Below are 19,791 nucleotides of genomic sequence, written 5' to 3'. Positions count from 1 at the left end.
TGCTCCCAAGCCTCCTGCCCACACATGTACCCAGCCCAGGCCTGAGCCGACCATGGACCATGGCCACCAGCCAGTGCGTTGCTCTGGTGACCTCCTGCTTCAGCCCTGATGAGGCATCTGGGCAGTGGCTCCCAGACCCTGAGGGAAAGGGATGGAGGGGGCAGACACTGCCTGGGCCCAAAGGGGGCAGAGAACCAGAACCACTTCCCCATTCCCAGGGTGCAGGGAGCAGACCCCAGAGCCAGTGGGCCGGGCGGATGGGCTGCCTGCAGCCAGGGAGGTGGTGACCAGGCTTGGTGCCAGCCCCGGATCTAACACTTACCATGGCGTGTTGACACTGAGGCTGTTATCACTGCCTGAGGACTTACTTCACACCCAGGCAGCTCAGAATAGAACCGCCGCCTGGGGGCATCGAGCCAAGGGGAGAGGAGGGTGCGTCCCGCCAGCCCCCAGCCTGAGTGGAACCAGGGGCACAGCCACCTAGGTTTCGTTTCCTCCTTCCTCTTGTGCTGCCAGCAATGGGGTAGAGGTGACTCAAATTCTTCCCCCAGCCACTCCTGCAACCCAATGTCATCTCTCCAGCCTCCTGCTGCTCAAATAAACCCTGCTCCTTGCATCTTTCCTCCCTGTCTCCTCCCACAGAGGCCCCTTCCAGACCGACCTCACCCCACCACCTTCCTCCTATCTAAGGGTCCCAGATGACAGATCAAAGTTGGCAGTCAACAGAGCTGGCCCCCATTTTATTCAACCATGTACAGGTTCCCACTCCCACCCGGGGCTTTCTAGGCCAGTCCTGGGAGCCACTGCCCCAGGCAGATCCCCAGAGATCTGATGGCATCACCAGGGTTAAGGTGGGTAGGGAACTTAGTGGGGTCTGTGAAGGCAGCTGTGAGCAGCCCGCTTGAACCCCCAGCTCACCAGTTCAGAAAGGGGTGGAGGAATACTGGCAGTGAAGACCAGGAGGGAAGCAACTGGCTGGCACTGGCTGGATGCTCAGAAGGCAACGTGCCCCTACAAGTTGGCAGAAGTGGCTGCTGGGTTCATGTAAGATAGGCTGCTGCCACCATTTCCTGCAGAAACCTAGATGAGGGGAGAAGGGATCCAGGCTGAAGGGCAGAAGCTTTCCTGAGAGAGGCCACCACCTCAGGTCCCCTGGATGGCACCTTACATCCAAGAGTCTGATTAGCTCTCAAAGGGTTAATTTGGAGAGAGCACCTGCCAGGCACCACCAGCAGCCAGGTGACTGTAAACAGGGCCTTTTCTCCTCCCTCTGCTCCCATTCTCTTCCTCCCCTTGGTTCTAATCAGTCCCCGTGCTCTCCCTTCCTGCCCCTGTCTCCCTCCATTCTCTGCTTTTCCAGCCCAAGAAGGTGTGTGTGCTCATCTGTGTAAAACTCAGAGAAGGAAGTCCCAGGAGAGGGAAAACAAGGTCAAGAAAAGGAAAGCCCCCCTCCCCCACCTGGAGTTCCAGCCCCAGGTGACCAAAGTAATTATTTACTAGGCCCTGCAGAGAAAGGCCAGGAGAAGAAAGGGGAGGAGGGGGTTCTTGCTTTCCTGAGACTCCTAAGAACCCCACTCAGGCTCACCTGGCTTGGTGAGACTTCTTCCTCCAAATCAGAGATCCTCCTACCCTTCCCCAGCCTTTCTCGTCTTTTTTTTTTTAATTATTTTTATTTATTCATTTTTTAGAGAAGAGAGAGAGAGAGAGAGAGAGAGAGAGAAGAGGGGGAGGAGCAGGAAGCATCAACTCCCATATGTGCCTTGACCAGGCAAGCCCAGGGTTTTGAACCGGCGACCTCAGCATTCCAGATCGATGCTTTATCCATTGCGCCACCACAGGTTAGGCTCCCCAGCCTTTCTCAATCTACCCTCCGTTCTTAGAAGAGTGGGGTACAGGTGCTCACTCCTTATGAGTCCTGTATGAAGGGCTTGCCCTGGGCACCGTGCCCACCCATTTCACCTGTGGGCATCCCATCCACGGCAGTGGCGCCAGTTCAGACGAATAGTGAATGCTCTTTTGGAAATATCACTAGTGTGGACATTCCCTCTTGAAGTCCCTTTTCTTCCGTGGTCTCCTCCCCAGGCCTTTCCTCAGAACTCTTCTGGCCTCCCCATCCTTGCCAGGCCCTCCCCTGCTTACTTCATGTCACCTCTCACGTCTTCTAAGCTCTTTGGATTTTGCAAGTACCCCTTCAAGGAGCTTTCCCAGCTAAAGCCTCCATCCCCTTCCACCTGTGGGGCCCATTCTCACCTCTTCATAAGGGCTACGTGTGGTACTGGCAGGAGGCACATAGCGCCCATGGGTGTGGTAGGTGGGGTACTCGCTCATAGGATGATAGGCATCTCGGGTTGGAAAGATGTCCAGCTGCCCACAGTTCTTTCGACGGCACTGACACACAGCCTAGGGAGATAGGAGGTTGTGAGGGGCCGTGCAGTTCCCTTTAGCAGGGGGACTCTGGTTAAGGCTGAAGACTGAGCACTTACCAGGGCAATGAGATAGATGATGGCCAGCACAACCAGAACACAGACCAGCACCAGCAGGGCGATACCCCAGCCAGGTACCCCAGACCCAGACTGGGCAGAGGAAGGAAATGACACATCATCCACTAAAAAGAAAAGCAATGATGAGAGCAGTCTCCCAAAGGAGGTGACCCTCCCTCTATTACCACCCAGGGGAAAAGCAAGAATCCAGATGCTGATGCCGGACAGACAGAGAGGGACGCTGGCAGTGTGGTGCTGGCCTGAAGCAAGGGAAGGGGCCTCACCGCTAACTCTCGAGATGACCAGGTTGTATCTGTTTGCTTCTGATTCACGTTGAACAAACCATGCCTCTACATTGTTGGCATTGGCGGTGCCCTCTCGGAAGGCCAGAATTGATTTCACCACCACAGATCCTGGCCTGCTCACAGGGAAATGGGTAATTCAGCTGCAGGTCCCAGCTTCTGGGCACCTCCCCCAACCACAAGTGAACCAATCCCTCCTCACAGTCATGACAACATCTTCCCACTCCAGACAAAGTCCACACCCAGAACTGTACCTGAACTTTACATTAGAGGAACCCAGAAAATTCTCTTGTTTATAAATCTGTAAAAACTGGGGTGAGAGGGAAAGCACTAAGGCTTGGTGCATGGATTCCAGCAGTTCCGAAGGCTGTTTCAGGGGAGCACGTGGCAGATACTCACCAACTCAGTAATGTTTCTCTGCAGTTCCTGATAGTAGTTAGTGCTGGGATCTTCCAGAGAAGAGTTAAATGGGAGGTTTAAAATACAAAAAGACAGGAGGAAGAAAGAGATCCTATGACTGGAGAAGGTGAGGGGCACTGTGCTACCGTTAGTGTAACTGGCAGTAGTCTTGGTTCTGCGGCTAGCAGGGGTGGTGGCAGTATCAGAGTGGTGGATGGGAACTGAAGATGGAGTACCAATTGGGGTTCTGGTAGCATTGGCAGAGGTGCCCTTGTATGCTGGAGTGGCAGCTGAGCTTGAGGCAAGGCTGGTGGCCAGGGACGAGGTGGCAGCATGGGCTGAAGTGGTGGCCGTGCCAGTGGCCGGGGACGAGGTGGCAGCGTGGGCTGAAGTGGTGGCCGATCCGGTGGCCGGGGACGAGGTGGCAGCGTGGGCTGAAGTGGTAGCCGTGGAAGAGGAGGCAGCGTGGTCTGGAGTGGTGGCCGTGCCGGTGGCCGGGGAAGAGGAGGCAGCGTGGTCTGGAGTGGTGGCCGTGGAAGAGGAGGCAGCGTGGTCTGGAGTGGTGGCCGTGCCGGTGGCCGGGGAAGAGGAGGCAGCGTGGTCTGGAGTGGTGGCCGTGCCGGTGGCCGGGGAAGAGGAGGCAGCGTGGTCTGGAGTGGTGGCCGTGCCGGTGGCCGGGGAAGAGGAGGCAGCGTGGTCTGGAGTGGTGGCCGTGGAAGAGGAGGCAGCGTGGTCTGGAGTGGTGGCCGTGCCGGTGGCCGGGGAAGAGGAGGCAGCATGGTCTGGAGTGGTGGCCGTGCCAGTGGCCGGGAAAGAGGTGGCAGTGTGGTCTGGAGTGGTGGCCGTGCCGGTGGCCGGGAAAGAGGTGGCAGCGTGGTCTGGAGTGGTGGCCGTGCCGGTGGCTGGGAAAGAGGTGGCAGCGTGGTCTGGAGTGGTGGCCGGGCTGGAGGCCAATCCGGTGGCCGGGGAAGAGGTGGCAGCGTGGTCTGGAGTGGTGGCCATGCCGATGGCCGGGGAAAAGGTGGCAGTGTGGTCTGGAGTGGTGGCCGGGCTGGAGGCCAATCCGGTGGGCGGGGAAGAGGAGGCAGCATGGTCTGGAGTGGTGGCCATGCTGATGGCTGGGGAAAAGGTGGCAGCGTGGTCTGGAGTGGTGGCCGATCCGGTGGCCAGGGAAGAGGAGGCAGCATGGTCTGGAGTGGTGGCCGATCCAGTGGCCAGGGAAGAGGAGGCAGCATGGTCTGGAGTGGTGGCCGGGCTGGAGGCCAGGCTGGTGGCCGGGGAAGAGGTGGCAGCATGGTCTGGAGTGGTGGCCGGAGAAGAGGTGGCAGCATGGTCTGGAGTGGTGGCCGGAGAAGAGGTGGCAGCATGGTCTGGAGTGGTGGCCAGGGAAGAGGTGGCAGCATGGTCTGGAGTGGTGGCCGGAGAAGAGGTGGCAGCATGGTCTGGAGTGGTGGCCAGAGAAGAGGTGGCAGCATGGTCTGGAGTGGTAGCCGGAGAAGAGGTGGCAGCATGGTCTGGAGTGGTGGCCAATCCAGTGGCTGGGGAAGAGGTGGCAGTGTGGTCTGGAGTGGTGGCCGGGCTGGAGGCCAGGCTGGTGGCCGGGGAAGAGGTGGCAGCGTGGTCTGGAGTGGTGGCCGGAGAAGAGGTGGCAGCATGGTCTGGAGTGGTGGCCGATCCAGTGGCTGGGGAAGAGGTGGCAGTGTGGTCTGGAGTGGTGGCTGGGCTGGAGGCAGGTCTGTGAGTGGGGAGTGAGCTGCTGGTTTTGCTCACAGAACTTCTGTCAGTGAACTTGGATGTTGGACTGCTTTGGGGATTCAAAGTCTGTATATTTCCACTGCGGTTGGTATGGTCAGAGGTTGTAAGAACCGTTTGGGGATGAGGGTTGGTGGTAGCTGTAAGAAGGTGAGGGTTGGGTTCCAGCATAAATTGGAACAAGGAGAAAATATATCCTCTAGCATGGAGAAGTAATGCCAGGATTTGGGGAGCAGGACCCTGTGTTAGCCCTCCTCCTCCTTCCTAGTTGGTAGTTTCCCTCTCTTCCCACACCCCTTTACTCCTGGTTTAACTATTCTCCACTCTTAAGATATACCTCTCCCGCTGCTTCCACCACCCTCACCGCCATCCTGACCCCGGACTTCTCCTAAGGAAATTCGCCTGCACTTGGCACCCACTCTCCTGGGGTATCAGCTCTTTAGACTGTCCTTAGCCTGTCTCTTTTATTCTGGCACAGACGCAACTTCTGCCTTGTGTGGTGCCATCTGCCAGGAAACAAAACCCACAGAAAGGCTGTGCAGAGCAGCCCCCACCCCACTTTGTGTCCCTCACCTGTAAGCACTCGAAATAGCAGCAGCACGAGGAAGAAAGGGGCCTGGATGCCCGGTGTCATGGTGGTGGTGAACCGGGTGGGGAAGGGGCAGAACAGACTCAGGCAGGCACTGCGTGTGAGGTGGGGCGAGCACAGGCGCCTGCTGCTTTATACTGGTCCCCCGCCCGCCCTAGGCTCAGCCAGAGCAGGTGACAGGTGACAAAACCCCGCCCTCTCCCCCATTCCCTACCTCCGATCTCTTCCTCCTTCTCCCCAACCATTCCTGCCCCTAAGGTAGGGCACATGGGCTCCAATCACTCAACCCTCTGACAACCTGTTTGTTCTCCAGTTGGCCTCCCCTCTTTCACCAACCACTCCCTGGTTCCAGAATGTGGTGTGTGTGGGAAAAAATGGGGGAATCTGGGACCTGAGTTTCCAAGGCTTTAGTTTTAACCCAGGGCAACAGCCAAGATGAGAAAAATAATAAAGGGGCTAGGTTAAGGCCTGGAAGTTCACTCTAGTCCCCCACTTCACTTCTCCCTGGTCCCCTTGAAGCCCCACTCTGGGGGCTAGGAAGACATGGGAAGGCTTGATAAGGAGTGGACTAGGTGCTAGTTTTGGACGCCCTCCCCCCACCACTTCCCGGAATAGCCCCACCTTGCTAACCGCTCCCTGTACCTTTCTACACGCAGTTCTACCCTAAAACCCACAGTCCTCGCCCCTGACGGACTTTCCAGTAGCCTGAATTCCTTCCTTGGCTTTCCCCCAAGAAGGGAGCGGGGGAAGAAATTTCCACTTAAAGAAAGCCGAGACCTGGGCTCCGTGGAACCATACGATCTTTCCCTCACAGTCCTCCACCTGCTAGTGGCAGACGGCCCGTTGGGCTGGCCAGCCAGGCTCTCCTGCCCTCTAGTGGTAACCGGGAGCCTCACGGCGCCTGCCCCGGCGGGTTGCGGGGCTATCGGGTGCGGAGAGAGGTCGTCAGACTGCGCTGCCTAAGTGTGGGCCGAGAGAGGCTAGGCAGGGCAGCGCCCCAGCGAGAGCAGTCAGTGGCTTGGACAGAGAAGGGGAAGAACGCACTGTGCCATCGACCGAGAGGCTGGAAACTTTAGGGAGTGTGAGGCGCGTGGGGCGGTATCTGGAGAAAATGGCGTTAAGTGTGTGGAATCCTGAGGTAGTGGAAGGGTCGGCGAGGTAAGTAGGAGAGTACATCTGAATGTGGAGGGCGGTGGGACAGGTTACGTATTTAGGAGGCTGAGGGGTATTGGGGCACTGAGCTATCTTTTGGGGGGCAGATAAACACATGTTGTAATGGGGGGTCAAACTGCATATGAGGGTACGTAATTTTGAAGAAACAGAGCTGTTTTAAAGGGCAGAAATACACGGATCCAGGAAAGTATAAGGGGTCACAGCGACACGTGTTGCTTAGGGTATCCGGTCTTATCCACCTGGGTTGTGGTGTCGGCCGACGAAAGCAATTGCGTCCGCGTTAGGAAAACAATTCCTAGCCCCCAAAAATACACATAAAAAGAAACTTTAAAAACTCTTCGAAGCATGTAGGAAGCCAGGAACTTCGGCTCCACCTTGTTGGTGTAGCTTTGTCCAGAGCCCGAGGAGAGCGAGGCGTGACGTCAGCGTCCCGCGCGCCGGCCGGAGAGGCGTGGAAGCCCTCCACCAGCTAGAGGACTCGCGGGTATTTAGGTGGGCGGCCTCAAAACTTCCACCCCCAGTGTTGCCGAGCAACAGCCATTTATTTCAGTTGCTGGGATACGCGTTACCATGGCGGCGGCTCCGCGCCGCGCAGTCGGAGTATTTAAAGAGCAAGCGCGCGCACCGCTCGGGCACCAGAAACCTGCCTTCCGGGATGCCGCTGTCGTTCCTTCTGCCTTCTCCCCTCCCCCTTACTACCCCCTTCATCCTCTTCCGGGTGCCAAGTGTCTCTGGCCTCCGAAGTGAACCCAACTTCCCAGCGCGCCCCCGGTCCTTGGGCTGGTCCCGCTTCAAGCGGTGGGGAGTGGGATCCCGGGCCCCGGGCGGGCGGGAGGGACGGGACGCGGTGCAGTGTTGTTCTTTCCCCCGCCAATATTGCACTCGTCCCGGCCTCCGGCCCCCCCGGCTTCCCGGCCTCCCACTCACCCAGAGCGGGGCAGCCTTAGCCCTCCTGGCTGTCGATCCCGGCTGATCCAAGATTGATTGGAGTGTCGCCGCTGCAGTTGTGAGTAAGTGGGGCTGGGAGGACTTTAACCATCCTCCGTCCAGCACCTAATCCTTCACCTAAACCCCCCATCTTTCACCTAACCCTCATCCAGCATCTTCCTCACCATGCTCCAAATTCAGCCAAACTTCCTCTAGATCTTTAACTTCCATCTTACCAGCCCCTCTCTTACCCCTCTTAGTCTCCTTCCTGCTCCCACAGTACCCCGGAAAATCCCTAAAATAAGCAACTGCACTGGCTTAGAAAACAACTGGAACTTTATGGCAATGTGCTGTTATCTTTCCTGGGGTTAGCGCCTGAGAAATACCCCTTGAAAACTTCTCATCTCCTCAACAGTCACCACCTCTCTGGAGCTGAACTGCTGGTTGGTGCCAAAGGAGGGTGTGTGTTTGTCTGAGGGGCTGTAGATTAGACCCAGGGGCCTCCAGAATGAACCCCAAGGCCAAAAGGTCTAAAATCAGGATTCTGAAGCTGGTAGCCACCTCTTTACACTCTTCCCTGGAGCAGCTGCCGCCGGAATGGCTCAAAGTCCTCGGGAACTGTGTCTAAGGAGGGAGAAATGATTGAGGTCAGAGATGTGACTCTCCCACAAGAACATGGGAGGTCAGGCTGATGTGGGTACAGGCCTCACCATTGCATCGGTACTGGAGATTGGACCAAATAATGTTTTCTTGGGAGAAGCAGAATACACCAAGACGGCCCCCTCGCATGGATGTGTCAATGATCACCCCTGAATCCGCTACTAGCTGGGGACCCTCATAGAGCTTCACTCTGTCCAGGATAGGGGTTTCCATTGGTGGCAGGGTACCGGTGGGCACTTTGCCACTATGCCAGGGCCCTGTGCATCCCCAACCCCCCTCAGTTCAGCAGGCCTGAGAGAAGGAAGGAAAGGGGAGGGAAAGGGGTGCTTTTCTCAGGCCTGGGGCCCCTGGCTCTTTGTCCAGCCCCCTTTGCATCTCAAAGCACCACAAAGCACCAGCCACATTCCAAGCAAGGATTGGGTTGCCATGACAATGAGCACAATGGACTGGGGGGTGAAGTCACCGGCTTCCCAGGCTCTAGTCCACACCCCCACTGCCCCACCCCCGCTTATTCCCTGCCCTAGCACCCCACGGCACCAGGCACCTTAAAGGCAAAACAACCCAAGTGCCTAGACTCTGGGACCTTGGCTATTTCCCCTCCCTTCCCTGTCATTCCACCAACTAAGAAATGCAAAGTTGTGGACAAAGTGCTGAACTGAGAGGCCTCAGCTCTGCTGCAAAGAGATGTGATGTCTGGGGGCTTAGTTTGTGCTTCTGTAAATGATACTCCGTTCTAGGTCTGACACTTGACCAGTGAAGGGGCTGGATGTGATATGCCTCTCCACAGACTGGCCTGGGCTTTGGAGCCAACCAGAGATGCCCCAGTTTTACAGAGGGGATAATGGAGTACAGAAAAGGAGGGACTTGCCCACCATTGCCTATATGTCCTTGGCACCACAGCCCAGGCCGCCTGATGCTAGGAGAGCAGGGCTGAGGTGACGTGTCTGTGGTAAGAGGAGATGGAGAGAAGTGGTGCTAGTCCAGGACCACAGCACCAAGGCAGTGAGTAGAAGGATCACTTCCCGCCTAAAGGGGAAGGAAAGACTGGGCCTGGGGTCCCTCAGGAGGGTTCAGCCCCTCCCCTCACCGAATGTAGCCAACTTGAGGCCGATGCAGCAGCTGCCAGCGATAGGAGGTCTTGTCACGCCAGCCCACGTTTCGTGGGTCAGTCCACAGCAGTCGTACCTGGTCAGGGGTGTGGCCAGTATGCCACAGGGCATTCCGGAGGTGCTCACCTGGGCCAGACACTGATGTCACTGCCTGGGGGTCATTGGCAAAGACATTGGGTTAACCACAGGACCCATATGAGGGGAGACAACAGGTTGATAAGTACAGGTGGGAAAAGCAATCAAGGTGGTAAGGAGACTGTTCTGGAGCCCCAGGGAGCCAACCTCCAGGCCCAATCTCTGAGTAAAAGAGTTCCCATCCAGATAGGGGGGAGAGGTTTTAGGAAAGGGTCTTGAATTGGGGAATATGGACAGCTGCGGGACCTTGAGCTGCAGCCCAGGCTGGGCAACAGCCCGAAAAGGTGTGGCCTGCCAGTACGTCTGCTCTGTCTGCTTCCACATAACCACATAGAAGCGGCCACTGTCTTGGTAGCTGAAGAGGAAGCCTGCATAGTCATCATCGGTCACTGTGTTCACATGGAAGGTGCCTTCAAAGTCCACACCGTTGAAGGCTGTATATCCTAATGGTGGGTGGGTGAGTGGGATCAAGGTCAGGAGCAGCAAAGCTACTAGTGGCTCATTGTGTAGAGGGGATGGGAGGGGATGCCTGCTGTATAGTGTGGCCAGCTTGTCTCCCACCCTCAGCCCCTGCTGGATTCCTCTGTTTAGAAATTATTGAACTGGGTATCCCTCACATACCAACAGCCAGGCCGGGGTCACTGTTCATGGTCTGAACGATTTCCATGCCCTGGTGATGGGCAATAAAGAAGAAAGAGCTGATCCAGGTGCGCTATCCCACTTAGGCCTTGCCCAGGCGTCCAGTCTGACAGCACCCGCCCAGCCCACTGCCCTAGTACCTGGTTGAGCACAACCCAGTTTGGGTCAATCTGAGCATCCCCCTCAGGGTCCAGGACGACGGTCTGATAGGCCCGAAAATCTGTGAGGGTTACCTCTGCACTTTCAGGGCACACATCCAGGGGGTCCACCACTGCATCATTGTCAAAGTCATCCTCACAAACATCACCAATGCCATTGCCTGGAAAGAGTGAGGCTAGGCACTCAGGAAGGCCCTGGCCACTGCCACCAGCCAACACTATTACCTCTTGGGCCTTGCATTCCTGACCTCTCTCCCCACTCGACCCTTTCTCACTCCCCTGCAAGGCTTGCCACCTCTCCATGAGCAAAGCCCACTCTAGTCCAATCCTCTGTGGGACCCTAGCCTTACCATCTGAGTCCTTCTGATTGGGATTGGGTACCAGGCGACAGTTATCAGGACCAGGAGGCACGTAATCTGGGACACCATCATTGTCATCGTCCCCATCACACTCATCTCCAAGTCCATCATTGTCTGAGTCCAGCTGGGAACTATTGGGTAGCTGTGGGCAGTTGTCCTTGGTGTCCTGGTGTCCATCTCCATCGCTGCCCAGAATAGGCACCAAATAAAGGCTCTAAAGGTACCATATCCTTCCCTTGTCTCCTGCTTAGGAGTCTCTCTGAGGTATACCATCCATACAACCAGACCCCTTGCAGTCAGCCAAATGAGGTGAAGATCCAGCAGTAGAAATGTAGGGTAGATTACAGGAATAAGTTCTTACTCAGCAGTAGTGGAGAGTTAAGGCTAAACCATAGAGAATTGAGAATATACTAGAGGAAAGTAAAGTATCCCCTGTAAGACCTTTTATCTCTTGGCCAAGACCCTACCTGTCTTCATTGGTGTCACAGACATCCCCCACCAGGTCACTGTCTGCATCTGTCTGAGATAGAGGGGGCCTGTTCTCACCATCTCTCCTGATAACTGAAGATGGTGACCACTTTCCATCACCCATCAACCCCACCCCCACCCCGCTTCCCTGCCCTCTCCATTCCCCTGTACCTGGGTAGGATTGCTCATTTCAGGGCAGCTGTCACAAGCATCTCCCACTCCATCCTCATCTCTGTCTGTCTGCAGGGGGTTGGGGACTTTAGGGCAATTGTCCAGTCCATTGGGGATGCCTGGAAGACATGAGGATAGCAAAAGGTTGTCACACTCTCTCCTGGGTTGGTGAAAGCTTTGTCTCCCATCCTGAGGATAGCTGTTCAGGAAATCTGACTACTTCGTCTCACCCTCTTGCCTATTCTCTCCCTGCCTAGCTACACCCTATCTCACATTCCCATTGACATCTGCCATAGGTCATTTTCCATAAGAACACCCTCCCCGATTCTCAGACTTCCTAGCTTCCCTGCTTCATTCCCACTATATTCAAATTCTTACAGGTCTCCCACCCCCTCAGCCCAGGCATGCACCATCCCCATCCACGTCGTTGTCACAGGCATCCCCTTCCCCATTGCCATCTGTGTCCTTCTGGTCATTGTTGGGAACGTTGGGGCAGTTGTCACAAGCATCACCAAATGAATCTGTATCTGAGTTTTGCTGGTCCTTGTTGGGGAACAGTCGGCAATTGTCCTGGGGCGGGAGGGAAAGAGTCAGGCCTCACTCAAACCACTGGCCACCTAGCACCCACCTTGTCTCTGTACCCTTGTCTATGGTCACCATTCCTGTGATGGTCCACCTGCTCGGCACAGTCCCACCCACCCAACCTCCAGGTAGTCCACCTTGTCCTGGGCACTGAGCTTATGCTTTCCTAATTTGTAGTACTGGAGCCCTTCCTGTAGAGCTGCCCGGGGCCAGGGGTTGGGGGGCCAGGTTTATGGAACCAGGCAACAGAGACAGGGAGGAAAGCATAAGAGCTGGGAGGAGCAGGATGTTTGGGAGCCACCTCAACATTCTTGATCCCGTCCCCATCAGCATCATCATCACACTGGTCCCCCACGCCGTCATTATCAGCATCTTCCTGCCCAGAGTTTGGTGTCAAAAGGCAGTTGTCCTAAAGGTCAGGGGAGGAGGAGAATGGATGAATTCTGGCCTGCCCAGCCTGGGGCACCCACCCTGCTCATGTGTCTGCCTCAGCCTGCACCTGCTTGCAGTGTTTGTTGTTGTCCATGCAGGGTAGTGCCTGATCCGGGTAGCCATCGATGTCTGTGTCAGGCCCACACACGTTCCCGTTCCCGGCCCAGCCCACGTTACACTGGGGCAACACAAAGGGTCGGAGTTAGCGGTCTGGGTTGGCTTCCCCCACCCCACCCTTTTTTCTGCCTTAGGCTCTATTCTCACCACCCAGTTCCTGGGCCTGGGCCCACTTCTCTTTCACATGAAGGTCTTCATCCCAATTCCTAAACATGTTCACTAGCCCTCCCCCTCCCCCAGATTCTCCCTTTTCTTTCCAAGCCCCAGGCCTAGCTCACCAAGCAGGACACTGCACCATTGCGTTCAAAGAGACAGTGTGCGTGGACATGGCAGGGGCTGTGGGCTGGGCTGTGGCAAGTCCGGGCTGGGAGGCAGCCCTGGCTTTGGTTGCCCAGGAAGCCCAGGCGACAGGGACCACACTTGAAAGAGCCCTAAGAGTAAAGAAACACTATCTTAGGAAGGAGGGCCAGCCTACCAGATGCCCAGGACCAGCGCTGTCCCACCTGATGTGTGTAGAATGGGCACTCAGCTTGATGCCAGGTCAATCAATTATCTCCTTTAGGTTTTCCTGGCAACCTTTAAAAGTAAACAACCCCTGCCTGACCTGTGGTGGCACAGTGCATAGAGCATTGACCTGAAATGCTGGGGTTGGCAGTTCAAAACCCCAAGGTTACCTGGTCAAGACACATACAGGAAAGTAATCAATGAACAACTAAAGTAAAGCATCTATGATCTCATTCCCTTTCTCTCTAAAAAAATCAATTAAAGAAAATTAAATAGCCCCATTTTTCAAGTGAGGAATCTGAGACTCAGAAAAGCTGATGGTCATAGCTAGTAAGGGACAAAACCAGAATTCATACCAGGTCCACAAAGAACACCTACTATGAGTGCCCTGGGGAAGGAGGAGAGGAAGCAGGAAGTTTGAGAGGGAGTTGCATAAACCACTACGCCAGACACACAGGGTATTCAGCTCACCACTGTATTGGTGCAGATGGAGTTTGGGTCACAGCCACCATTGTTCCCATCATTACATTCATCAACATCATTGCAGACCTGAAAGGGCAGACTTTGGGTAGAACCAGACCTGTGTGGTAGGTCTCCAACAAAGGAGAGAGCACTGATGTGGCCTTATCTGTGAACATTGACATGAAGCCCAGACCCAAAACCAATGCAAAGCCAGTAGATGAGCCAGTAACCTCATCCCATTCATCACAAGGGCCCCATAGCCAACCCAGAAGCCTCTGGCCCCTGCAAGGCCAACCTCTCTTACCCACACACTCTACCCAACCTGACCTGTTTGCTGGCTCGGGCATAGTCAATGCCCACACCAGACACCCGTGTGCCTTTGTAGCCTTGAGGACAAGCCTCACAGTGGAAGCCAGGCATGGTGTTGATGCAACTTGAGCCAGGGAAACAAGGGTCAGCGTGAGCACACTGGGGACCAGATGAGAAGAAAGAAGTCAGGCCCCTGCCTATGATCCTAGGACCACTGCTCTTAGTGTCCCATTTGCAGCCCTTCCCACCCAACATCACTGTGCTCTGAGTGCCACCCCCAGTCTCCCTCTGGGTTCCCTCCTGACTAGATATCTTAAACTGTCCCTGCCACTCCCCTAACACCTTTCCTGTGTGGCCCTCAGTCTTTGCCTCAGGCCTTCTGTCTCCCTCCCTTCTCACACTTCTTTTCTGGTCTACAGCCTCTCCTAAACCCAAGGTTCCTCTCCTTCAGACCAACATTCGCCCTACCTTCTTGGGCCTCTCCTACCCCCTTCCCCAGCTTTCTATGCCCTTCCAGATTCTGCCCTTCCCCACCTCATTGATGTCAGTGCAGTGGGTGCCGTTGCCCTGCAGGCCAGGGGGGCAGGGCCCACAGCGGTAGCCAGGGTACTCGTACACTTCCATGCAGTCCACACCTCGGAAGCAGGGGTTGGGGCTGCAGTGGGAACGTTGCTCATGGAAGCCTGGGGGGAGGGCACAGTCAGAGCCACCAAGAGCTCACCATTCAAACTATCAGAATTGGGAGGCTCAAGTCAGGGGGTAGGAAGCAGTGATACCACCTGGAGCCCTCCCCTACTCTCCCACTCACCGCACACCTGACACTCCATGATGGTGTTTCGGATCAGGGACATTTCCTTTACCTGGTGGATGGGGAGGAGTCAGCTCTCAGCATCTGCCACCCCACCCCAGAGTCTGCGACCCTTCTCTGGCCCACTCCAACCTGGTCTCGGATATCATCCCGCAGCTCCACCAGGATCTGGTTGAAGAGGGTGAGTTGGGTGACCAGTGCCTTGGTTTGCTCCCCTGTCAAGGCCCAGGGTGCAGAGAGGCTCAGAACTGGGACACCAGCCCTGGTCCCTCTTTGGGTAATAAGCCAGCTCCTGCCCCTGCTGACCACCCCACCACCACCTTTAAACTCCATCCTATTTCTGTTGAAGGATTTACTTCTCAGGCAGCTGCCAAAGCCTGGGACCTCTTCCCCATCCTCATGCCCCGTCCACTTCATTGTGACCTACTCACCTAGGATGGAGTGGAGTGTGTTGGTCACTAGATAGAAGAAAACACAATCAGAGGGTGGAGATGTGGAGGGGCCTGCCCGGTGAAGTAGCAGAAGAGGGACAGAAACAAAGGGCTGGAGCTTTGGAACAAAGGTAGGGTGTTGGATAGTAGGAGGGCAGAGGTGACAGGCAAGCAGCACTAAGCTCTTTCCACAGGGTAAGGGACCCTCTTAGGGAGTTGCCTCAGTCAAAACCCAAACGCCTCTAATTTCCAAGCATAGTGGTGGCAGAAGGGATCTGAGTAAGGCAATCCAAAGCAGGACCAGGGCCACAATACAGTCCATTTCCTCCCTTATAAGCTTCTACCTCAGGAACGCTTTCTATGAAATATCTGTAAGAAGTGGGTGCTTTATTTAGATAAAAGCCTCTGAACATCTCTGTCAGAGAGAGCAGGAAAATGGGCAATGCTCAGAGAAATTGCTGGTAGGTGACAGCAACCAATGGGAGCTTAAAAGAAAAGACCCAAAACCCTTATCTCAGTCAAAATCAAGACCAAGCCGCCCAGCCGGTGGCACAGATGCTGAGGACCCAGGTTTGAAACCCCATGGTTTGAGCATGGGGTTGCTGGCTTGAGCCCAAAGGTTGCTGGCTTGAGCATGGGGTCACTGGCTCAGCTGGAGCCCCCTAGTCAAGGCACATATGAAAAGCAATCAATGAACAATTAAAGTGATGCTCTATGAATTGATGATTTCATCCCTCCCTCGCTGTCCGTCTTCCTCTCTCACTTAAAAAAAAAAAAAAAAAAAAAAGACCAAGCCCTGGTTGGATAGCTTGGTTGGAGCATTGTCTGAAGCACAGAGGTTGCTGGTTCAATCATCCCTGGTCAGGACAGGAGCAGATTGATAGTCCTGTCTTCCTCTCAAAGTTAATTAAAAAACAAAAAAAAGACCAAGCAGTAACATCCTAACTGCACTCAGAGTTCTTCAGAGTTACAGTCTTCTCTTGTATCACTTTATTTTTCTGGCTACACTGGTAGGCAAGATGACCTGAACAGGGATATCTTTTGGGATGGCTTTATTATTTGGAGATCAGAGTCAGAGCTCCAGGAACAGGTGAACCAAAGGAATGAGTATTAAGGAGAAGGTCAAAAGGATGTGAATCACCAAAGACCACAGGATGTGATCTGCGGTTCAGGATGTCAGCTAACGGAAGTCTGTGTTACCTGCACTGTGGATGGACTCATCCCCCTGGAACGGACACTCACTCAGGGCTCCGACCCGGGCCATGGACCCACCCAGAATCATTTTCATAGATTCCATAAATCCCTGGGGGGACAAAAGTAGAATAGGGTGGGAGGACCTGCCAACTCCCACCACTGGAGCAAACTTTCCACAAAAAACCGAGGCTCCTCCCTTCTGCTCACCTGCATCCTCAAATACGCCTTCTGTCCAGTCCTAATCTCCAGCCCATCAACCTCCGCTGGAGGGATGGGGGCCAGTGCTGGAAGACCAGCATGCTGATCACCCAGTTTGCAGTCCACATAGAGCTGCAGGGCAGGACTGGGGCGGGATGGACCTTGAAGTCGCAGGAGAGCTGTGTGTGTGCGCCCATCAGCCAGGCCTGCTTGCTGTAGGTTCACTGCATGGACTTTGCCATCCTCCCGCTGATACCGCACCAGCACTGCCCAGAAGGGGAGGTCAGTATGGGTACCCCACCCCACCCCCCATCTCCCAGTTGAGCCTTGGATCAACTCTTCTGGGTGCCCCACATTTCTAGGACTATTATCCTTTACTCATCTATGTATCTCTAAACACCTTGTATATAATATGTGAACAATATATGTTTTTTAAATTGGTTCAGACTAAGACTTTCTTAGTATTCAGTGGCATCAGATTACTCTATCCCCTGCGAGGTGGTAGCTAGTTATATACCCACTGAACTGTCCCAGGGATGTGAGACCTCTCTATACCCCTACTGAGGCATAGTGTCAGGATTTCCTCCTCCCCCCAGGAATTCCCAAGTACAACATCCCGTCCCTACAAATACCAGGCATCACTCTACTGTTTGGGTACCTGGCCTTCTGAGGCACCACCTAAGTACTCCATACCAGGTGGCCCCTGGTGCCTGGACATAGCCTGATAGGTCCATGGTCCCCAGTGGAGCCCAAGGAAAATTAAGAGATGTGGGAGTGGGGATAAGGGAGAGTGCTCAAGGGGATCACCACTTCAGGAAAGGAGATGCCCACAAGTCACCTTTGTTGATCTTGCCCACAACAGAGGCCTCCAGCCATCGTGTGTTGTCTTGGCGAGAGTAGAGGCCAAAGAGGACACCACCCTGCTTAGGAGGCAGGCGGAAGGTGGACAAGAGGTAGATGTCCCCAGCAGTAAGCAGGGCTGCCCGGATCTTCTCTGCCACAGCTACCATCTGCCGGGACTCACCCACAGTCAGCAGGTCAATCACTGGCCAGGCAGGGATTATCAAAGTCAGGGAAAAGGGCTAGATGCTAGGGCCTGCCCACTTCCCTGAGTCCTCAGGGTTGGGGCATCCTTCATCACTCTCCCCATCCTCACCACCAGTGTCAGTCACCTCAAAATTCAACCCTTACTACTATCAGAGGACAAGGTATTATGCCTTTCCCTCAACACTGCCTACAGCCACCCTCTGGGAATCCACAGGCCCGAGGCTCATTTGGAAATAGAAACAGTGCCCCATAAACTTGAGATGTCTCCACTAGGTGTCGCAAGGGAGTCATTGCTGATTCTAGTCAGGAGCAGCACCTGGTGCCCACAGCCCAAAAATTGGAAGGCAGTTTCTCTTTACACTGCTGGCTTTGGCTCATTCTACACCCTAACGCCCCTCCTCCTATCCTGGGGGCTCAGCACACTCGTTCTGGATGAGAACAGCTGCCCACTGAGGGCTCCAACCCTCCCACTGTCTGGCTCTTTCCCTCGGGAATGTAGGACCCAGCTCCTTTGCCGCCTGTGTCCTGGCCAATCTGTGGTTTCCCTTCCAGCCAGTAAAGAATCTGTGCCTGTGTCATCTGCTCCAGCTACCTCTCCCACACCCACAGGCCCATCCCACTACCAGACCTCCGGGAGAGCCCAGACCTCTCGGTCCCAACCCCCACTCTGTCCTTGGGCAGCCAGGAGCCCAGGGGAGGAATAAGCCTAGGGGACCACATAGTGCACCCACCTTCACGCTGCTCTCCCAGATCCTGAGGTGCCCAGGGATGCTCAGACACCGACCCAGCCAGGCAGCCCTAGCATCCAGCTCCTGAGTCCTCTGCCATGGCCTTATGCTGATTCTGGCCAGTTCCCACTCACCTACCACCCTCTGGTGTTCACGTCTTCCATAGGGCCATAATGCAGCATTTCATCGCTCTGGCTCAATTTCAGGACTCTCCCCTTCTCCTTCTCTCTTACCCACATGTTCCCTGCTACTAGGCTGAGGGCAAATGGGGAGGAGGCAGGGGGTCGAAGAGGATGGAGACAGGCTTACCCTGCAGGTCCTGAATGGCAGATGCGAAAGTGCAAAGGAGAAGAAGAGCCAGGGCCCCCCGAAGTTCCTGTGTCTCCATGCCGCTCAGCCGGCTCACTACCCCTGGCAGGCAGGCGGCTGGGAGGGGAAAAGGCTAGGCGGAGAGAGTAGGAGCGGGAGGGGGGCGGGGGGACTGGAAGGGGGAGTTTAAGGGGGGGCAGCAGGCGGGTAAGGGGGGGTGCTGAAACAAAGAGCTGCCAATCACCCTGGAGGCATCCCCAGCTCCAGGAACCAGGGGCACTGGGAAGAGCCCTGGAGGCCTCCCTGCCTCTCCCTAATGGTCCTCTCATCCGGCTGCCTCTCTCCTCGCACTTCGTTGTTGGGGGCCACTACCAAATGCTACCGTTTTCTGGAAGTCACAGCTGGGGACCGCAGAAAACCCTGGCAAGGTAGTACCCGACAGTGGGCATTATTCCACAGCTGGCATGAAAGGAAGCCAAGGGAGTGGTGGAAACTAGCTCGCTATAGTGCCCAGGGGATGCCCATAGTGCATGAAATGTGCTCTCTGAAATGGAAAGTGCTCTTTATTAAGGTAAGGGTCCCATGACATGTGCCTGTGCCTCCATTTTCCCTTTCCTAGGAAAACCTAGACGGGTTCAATGGGAACTGGAGAGAACGTCTAAAACAGTGGTCACTGAGGTCGGAGTGAAGAAATAAGTAAAGAGGAAAAGGACACCAGAAGCAGGAGTAGACCAGGCAAAGGGGACCAGGCTGGGAACACCGGGGGTACTGGCTGACAGACGGTGACGCGGCTGAAGCGGAGGGGCGCCTTAGTTCGCGTTACCAAGGCAATAGCCCGTGAGCCCCCCCAACCTCCCCTACCCCCACCCAAGCCCTAGCTCGGCCTCACTCCCGCCGCCGCCGCCCCTGTTTTGTTTCCATGGCGACAGGCGGCGCGGGGCCCGCTCCAAGCATAACGCGCTGTGGAAAACATGCGCCTCGGGGGATCACCCCCCCCCCCCGCACCTCCGGCTATGGGCCGAGGCCTGAGGGGCTCTGGAGCAGTGCAGGCTACGTGCAGATTTGCGAGACACCCCCCAACACCACCACCACCACCAGGGCCGGTCCAAGCGCTCAAGACCCCTTGTCCCGGGCCTGCCACTCCTCTGGGGCTTCGGGGAATCCCCTCGGTCTAGGCGTCCCGACTCTCCAAGGCGCACCCGGTCGAGGGCCCTTCCCCCCCCCCCCTCGGGAGCCGCCTCTGAATCAGGCGGCGGCCTCCCACCCCAGAGGTCCTCAGCTCCGCCCCTGCCGCCCGGCAGCCTCTTGGGCCACGAGAAGCCGCACCTCTCCGGGAGCCTCCCTCAGCC

At 55.7% G+C, this 19,791-nt stretch overlaps 2 protein-coding genes across 7 annotated transcripts; both read right to left on the bottom strand.

Annotated features, from left to right (window-relative positions):
* Nucleotides 1-720: 720 nt before the first annotated feature.
* On the bottom strand, nt 721-5,650 carry MUC1 (mucin 1, cell surface associated). The gene is made up of 7 exons (XM_066261921.1): nt 5,507-5,650; nt 3,182-5,073; nt 3,037-3,092; nt 2,765-2,898; nt 2,484-2,605; nt 2,251-2,400; nt 721-1,080 (listed from the first exon to the last, which is right to left on the bottom strand). Exons 1-7 carry the CDS (start codon nt 5,565-5,567, stop codon nt 1,012-1,014), a joined length of 2,484 nt encoding a protein of 827 aa, XP_066118018.1. The 5' UTR covers nt 5,568-5,650; the 3' UTR covers nt 721-1,011.
* A 2,290-nt stretch (nt 5,651-7,940) lies between these two features.
* On the bottom strand, nt 7,941-19,791 carry THBS3 (thrombospondin 3). 6 transcript variants are annotated; one of them, XM_066261911.1, is made up of 24 exons: nt 19,769-19,791; nt 18,443-18,559; nt 17,197-17,403; nt 16,368-16,624; nt 16,167-16,269; nt 14,967-14,993; nt 14,668-14,750; nt 14,536-14,587; nt 14,262-14,410; nt 13,746-13,886; nt 13,428-13,505; nt 12,731-12,883; nt 12,403-12,513; nt 12,205-12,312; nt 11,732-11,891; nt 11,322-11,440; nt 11,150-11,202; nt 10,674-10,867; nt 10,306-10,484; nt 10,148-10,196; nt 9,773-9,969; nt 9,370-9,542; nt 8,333-8,472; nt 7,941-8,246 (listed from the first exon to the last, which is right to left on the bottom strand). In XM_066261911.1, the coding sequence occupies exons 2-24, from the start codon at nt 18,519-18,521 to the stop codon at nt 8,188-8,190; spliced, it is 2,871 nt and encodes a 956-aa protein (XP_066118008.1). In that variant the 5' UTR covers nt 18,522-18,559; nt 19,769-19,791; the 3' UTR covers nt 7,941-8,187. The 6 variants fall into 6 exon arrangements, with proteins under 6 accessions (XP_066118008.1, XP_066118011.1, XP_066118010.1 ...); XM_066261914.1 differs by lacking the exon at nt 18,443-18,559 and adding an exon at nt 18,268-18,388 and having other exon boundaries at nt 19,769-19,784; XM_066261913.1 differs by lacking the exon at nt 19,769-19,791 and having other exon boundaries at nt 18,137-18,516.

Source organism: Saccopteryx bilineata, chromosome 2 (genome assembly GCF_036850765.1).
Source record: "Saccopteryx bilineata isolate mSacBil1 chromosome 2, mSacBil1_pri_phased_curated, whole genome shotgun sequence".
NCBI classification, from domain to species: domain Eukaryota; kingdom Metazoa; phylum Chordata; class Mammalia; order Chiroptera; family Emballonuridae; genus Saccopteryx; species Saccopteryx bilineata.
The sequence above is the reverse complement of the archived record's forward strand: the minus strand, read 5'-3'. Positions and strand labels throughout refer to the sequence as shown.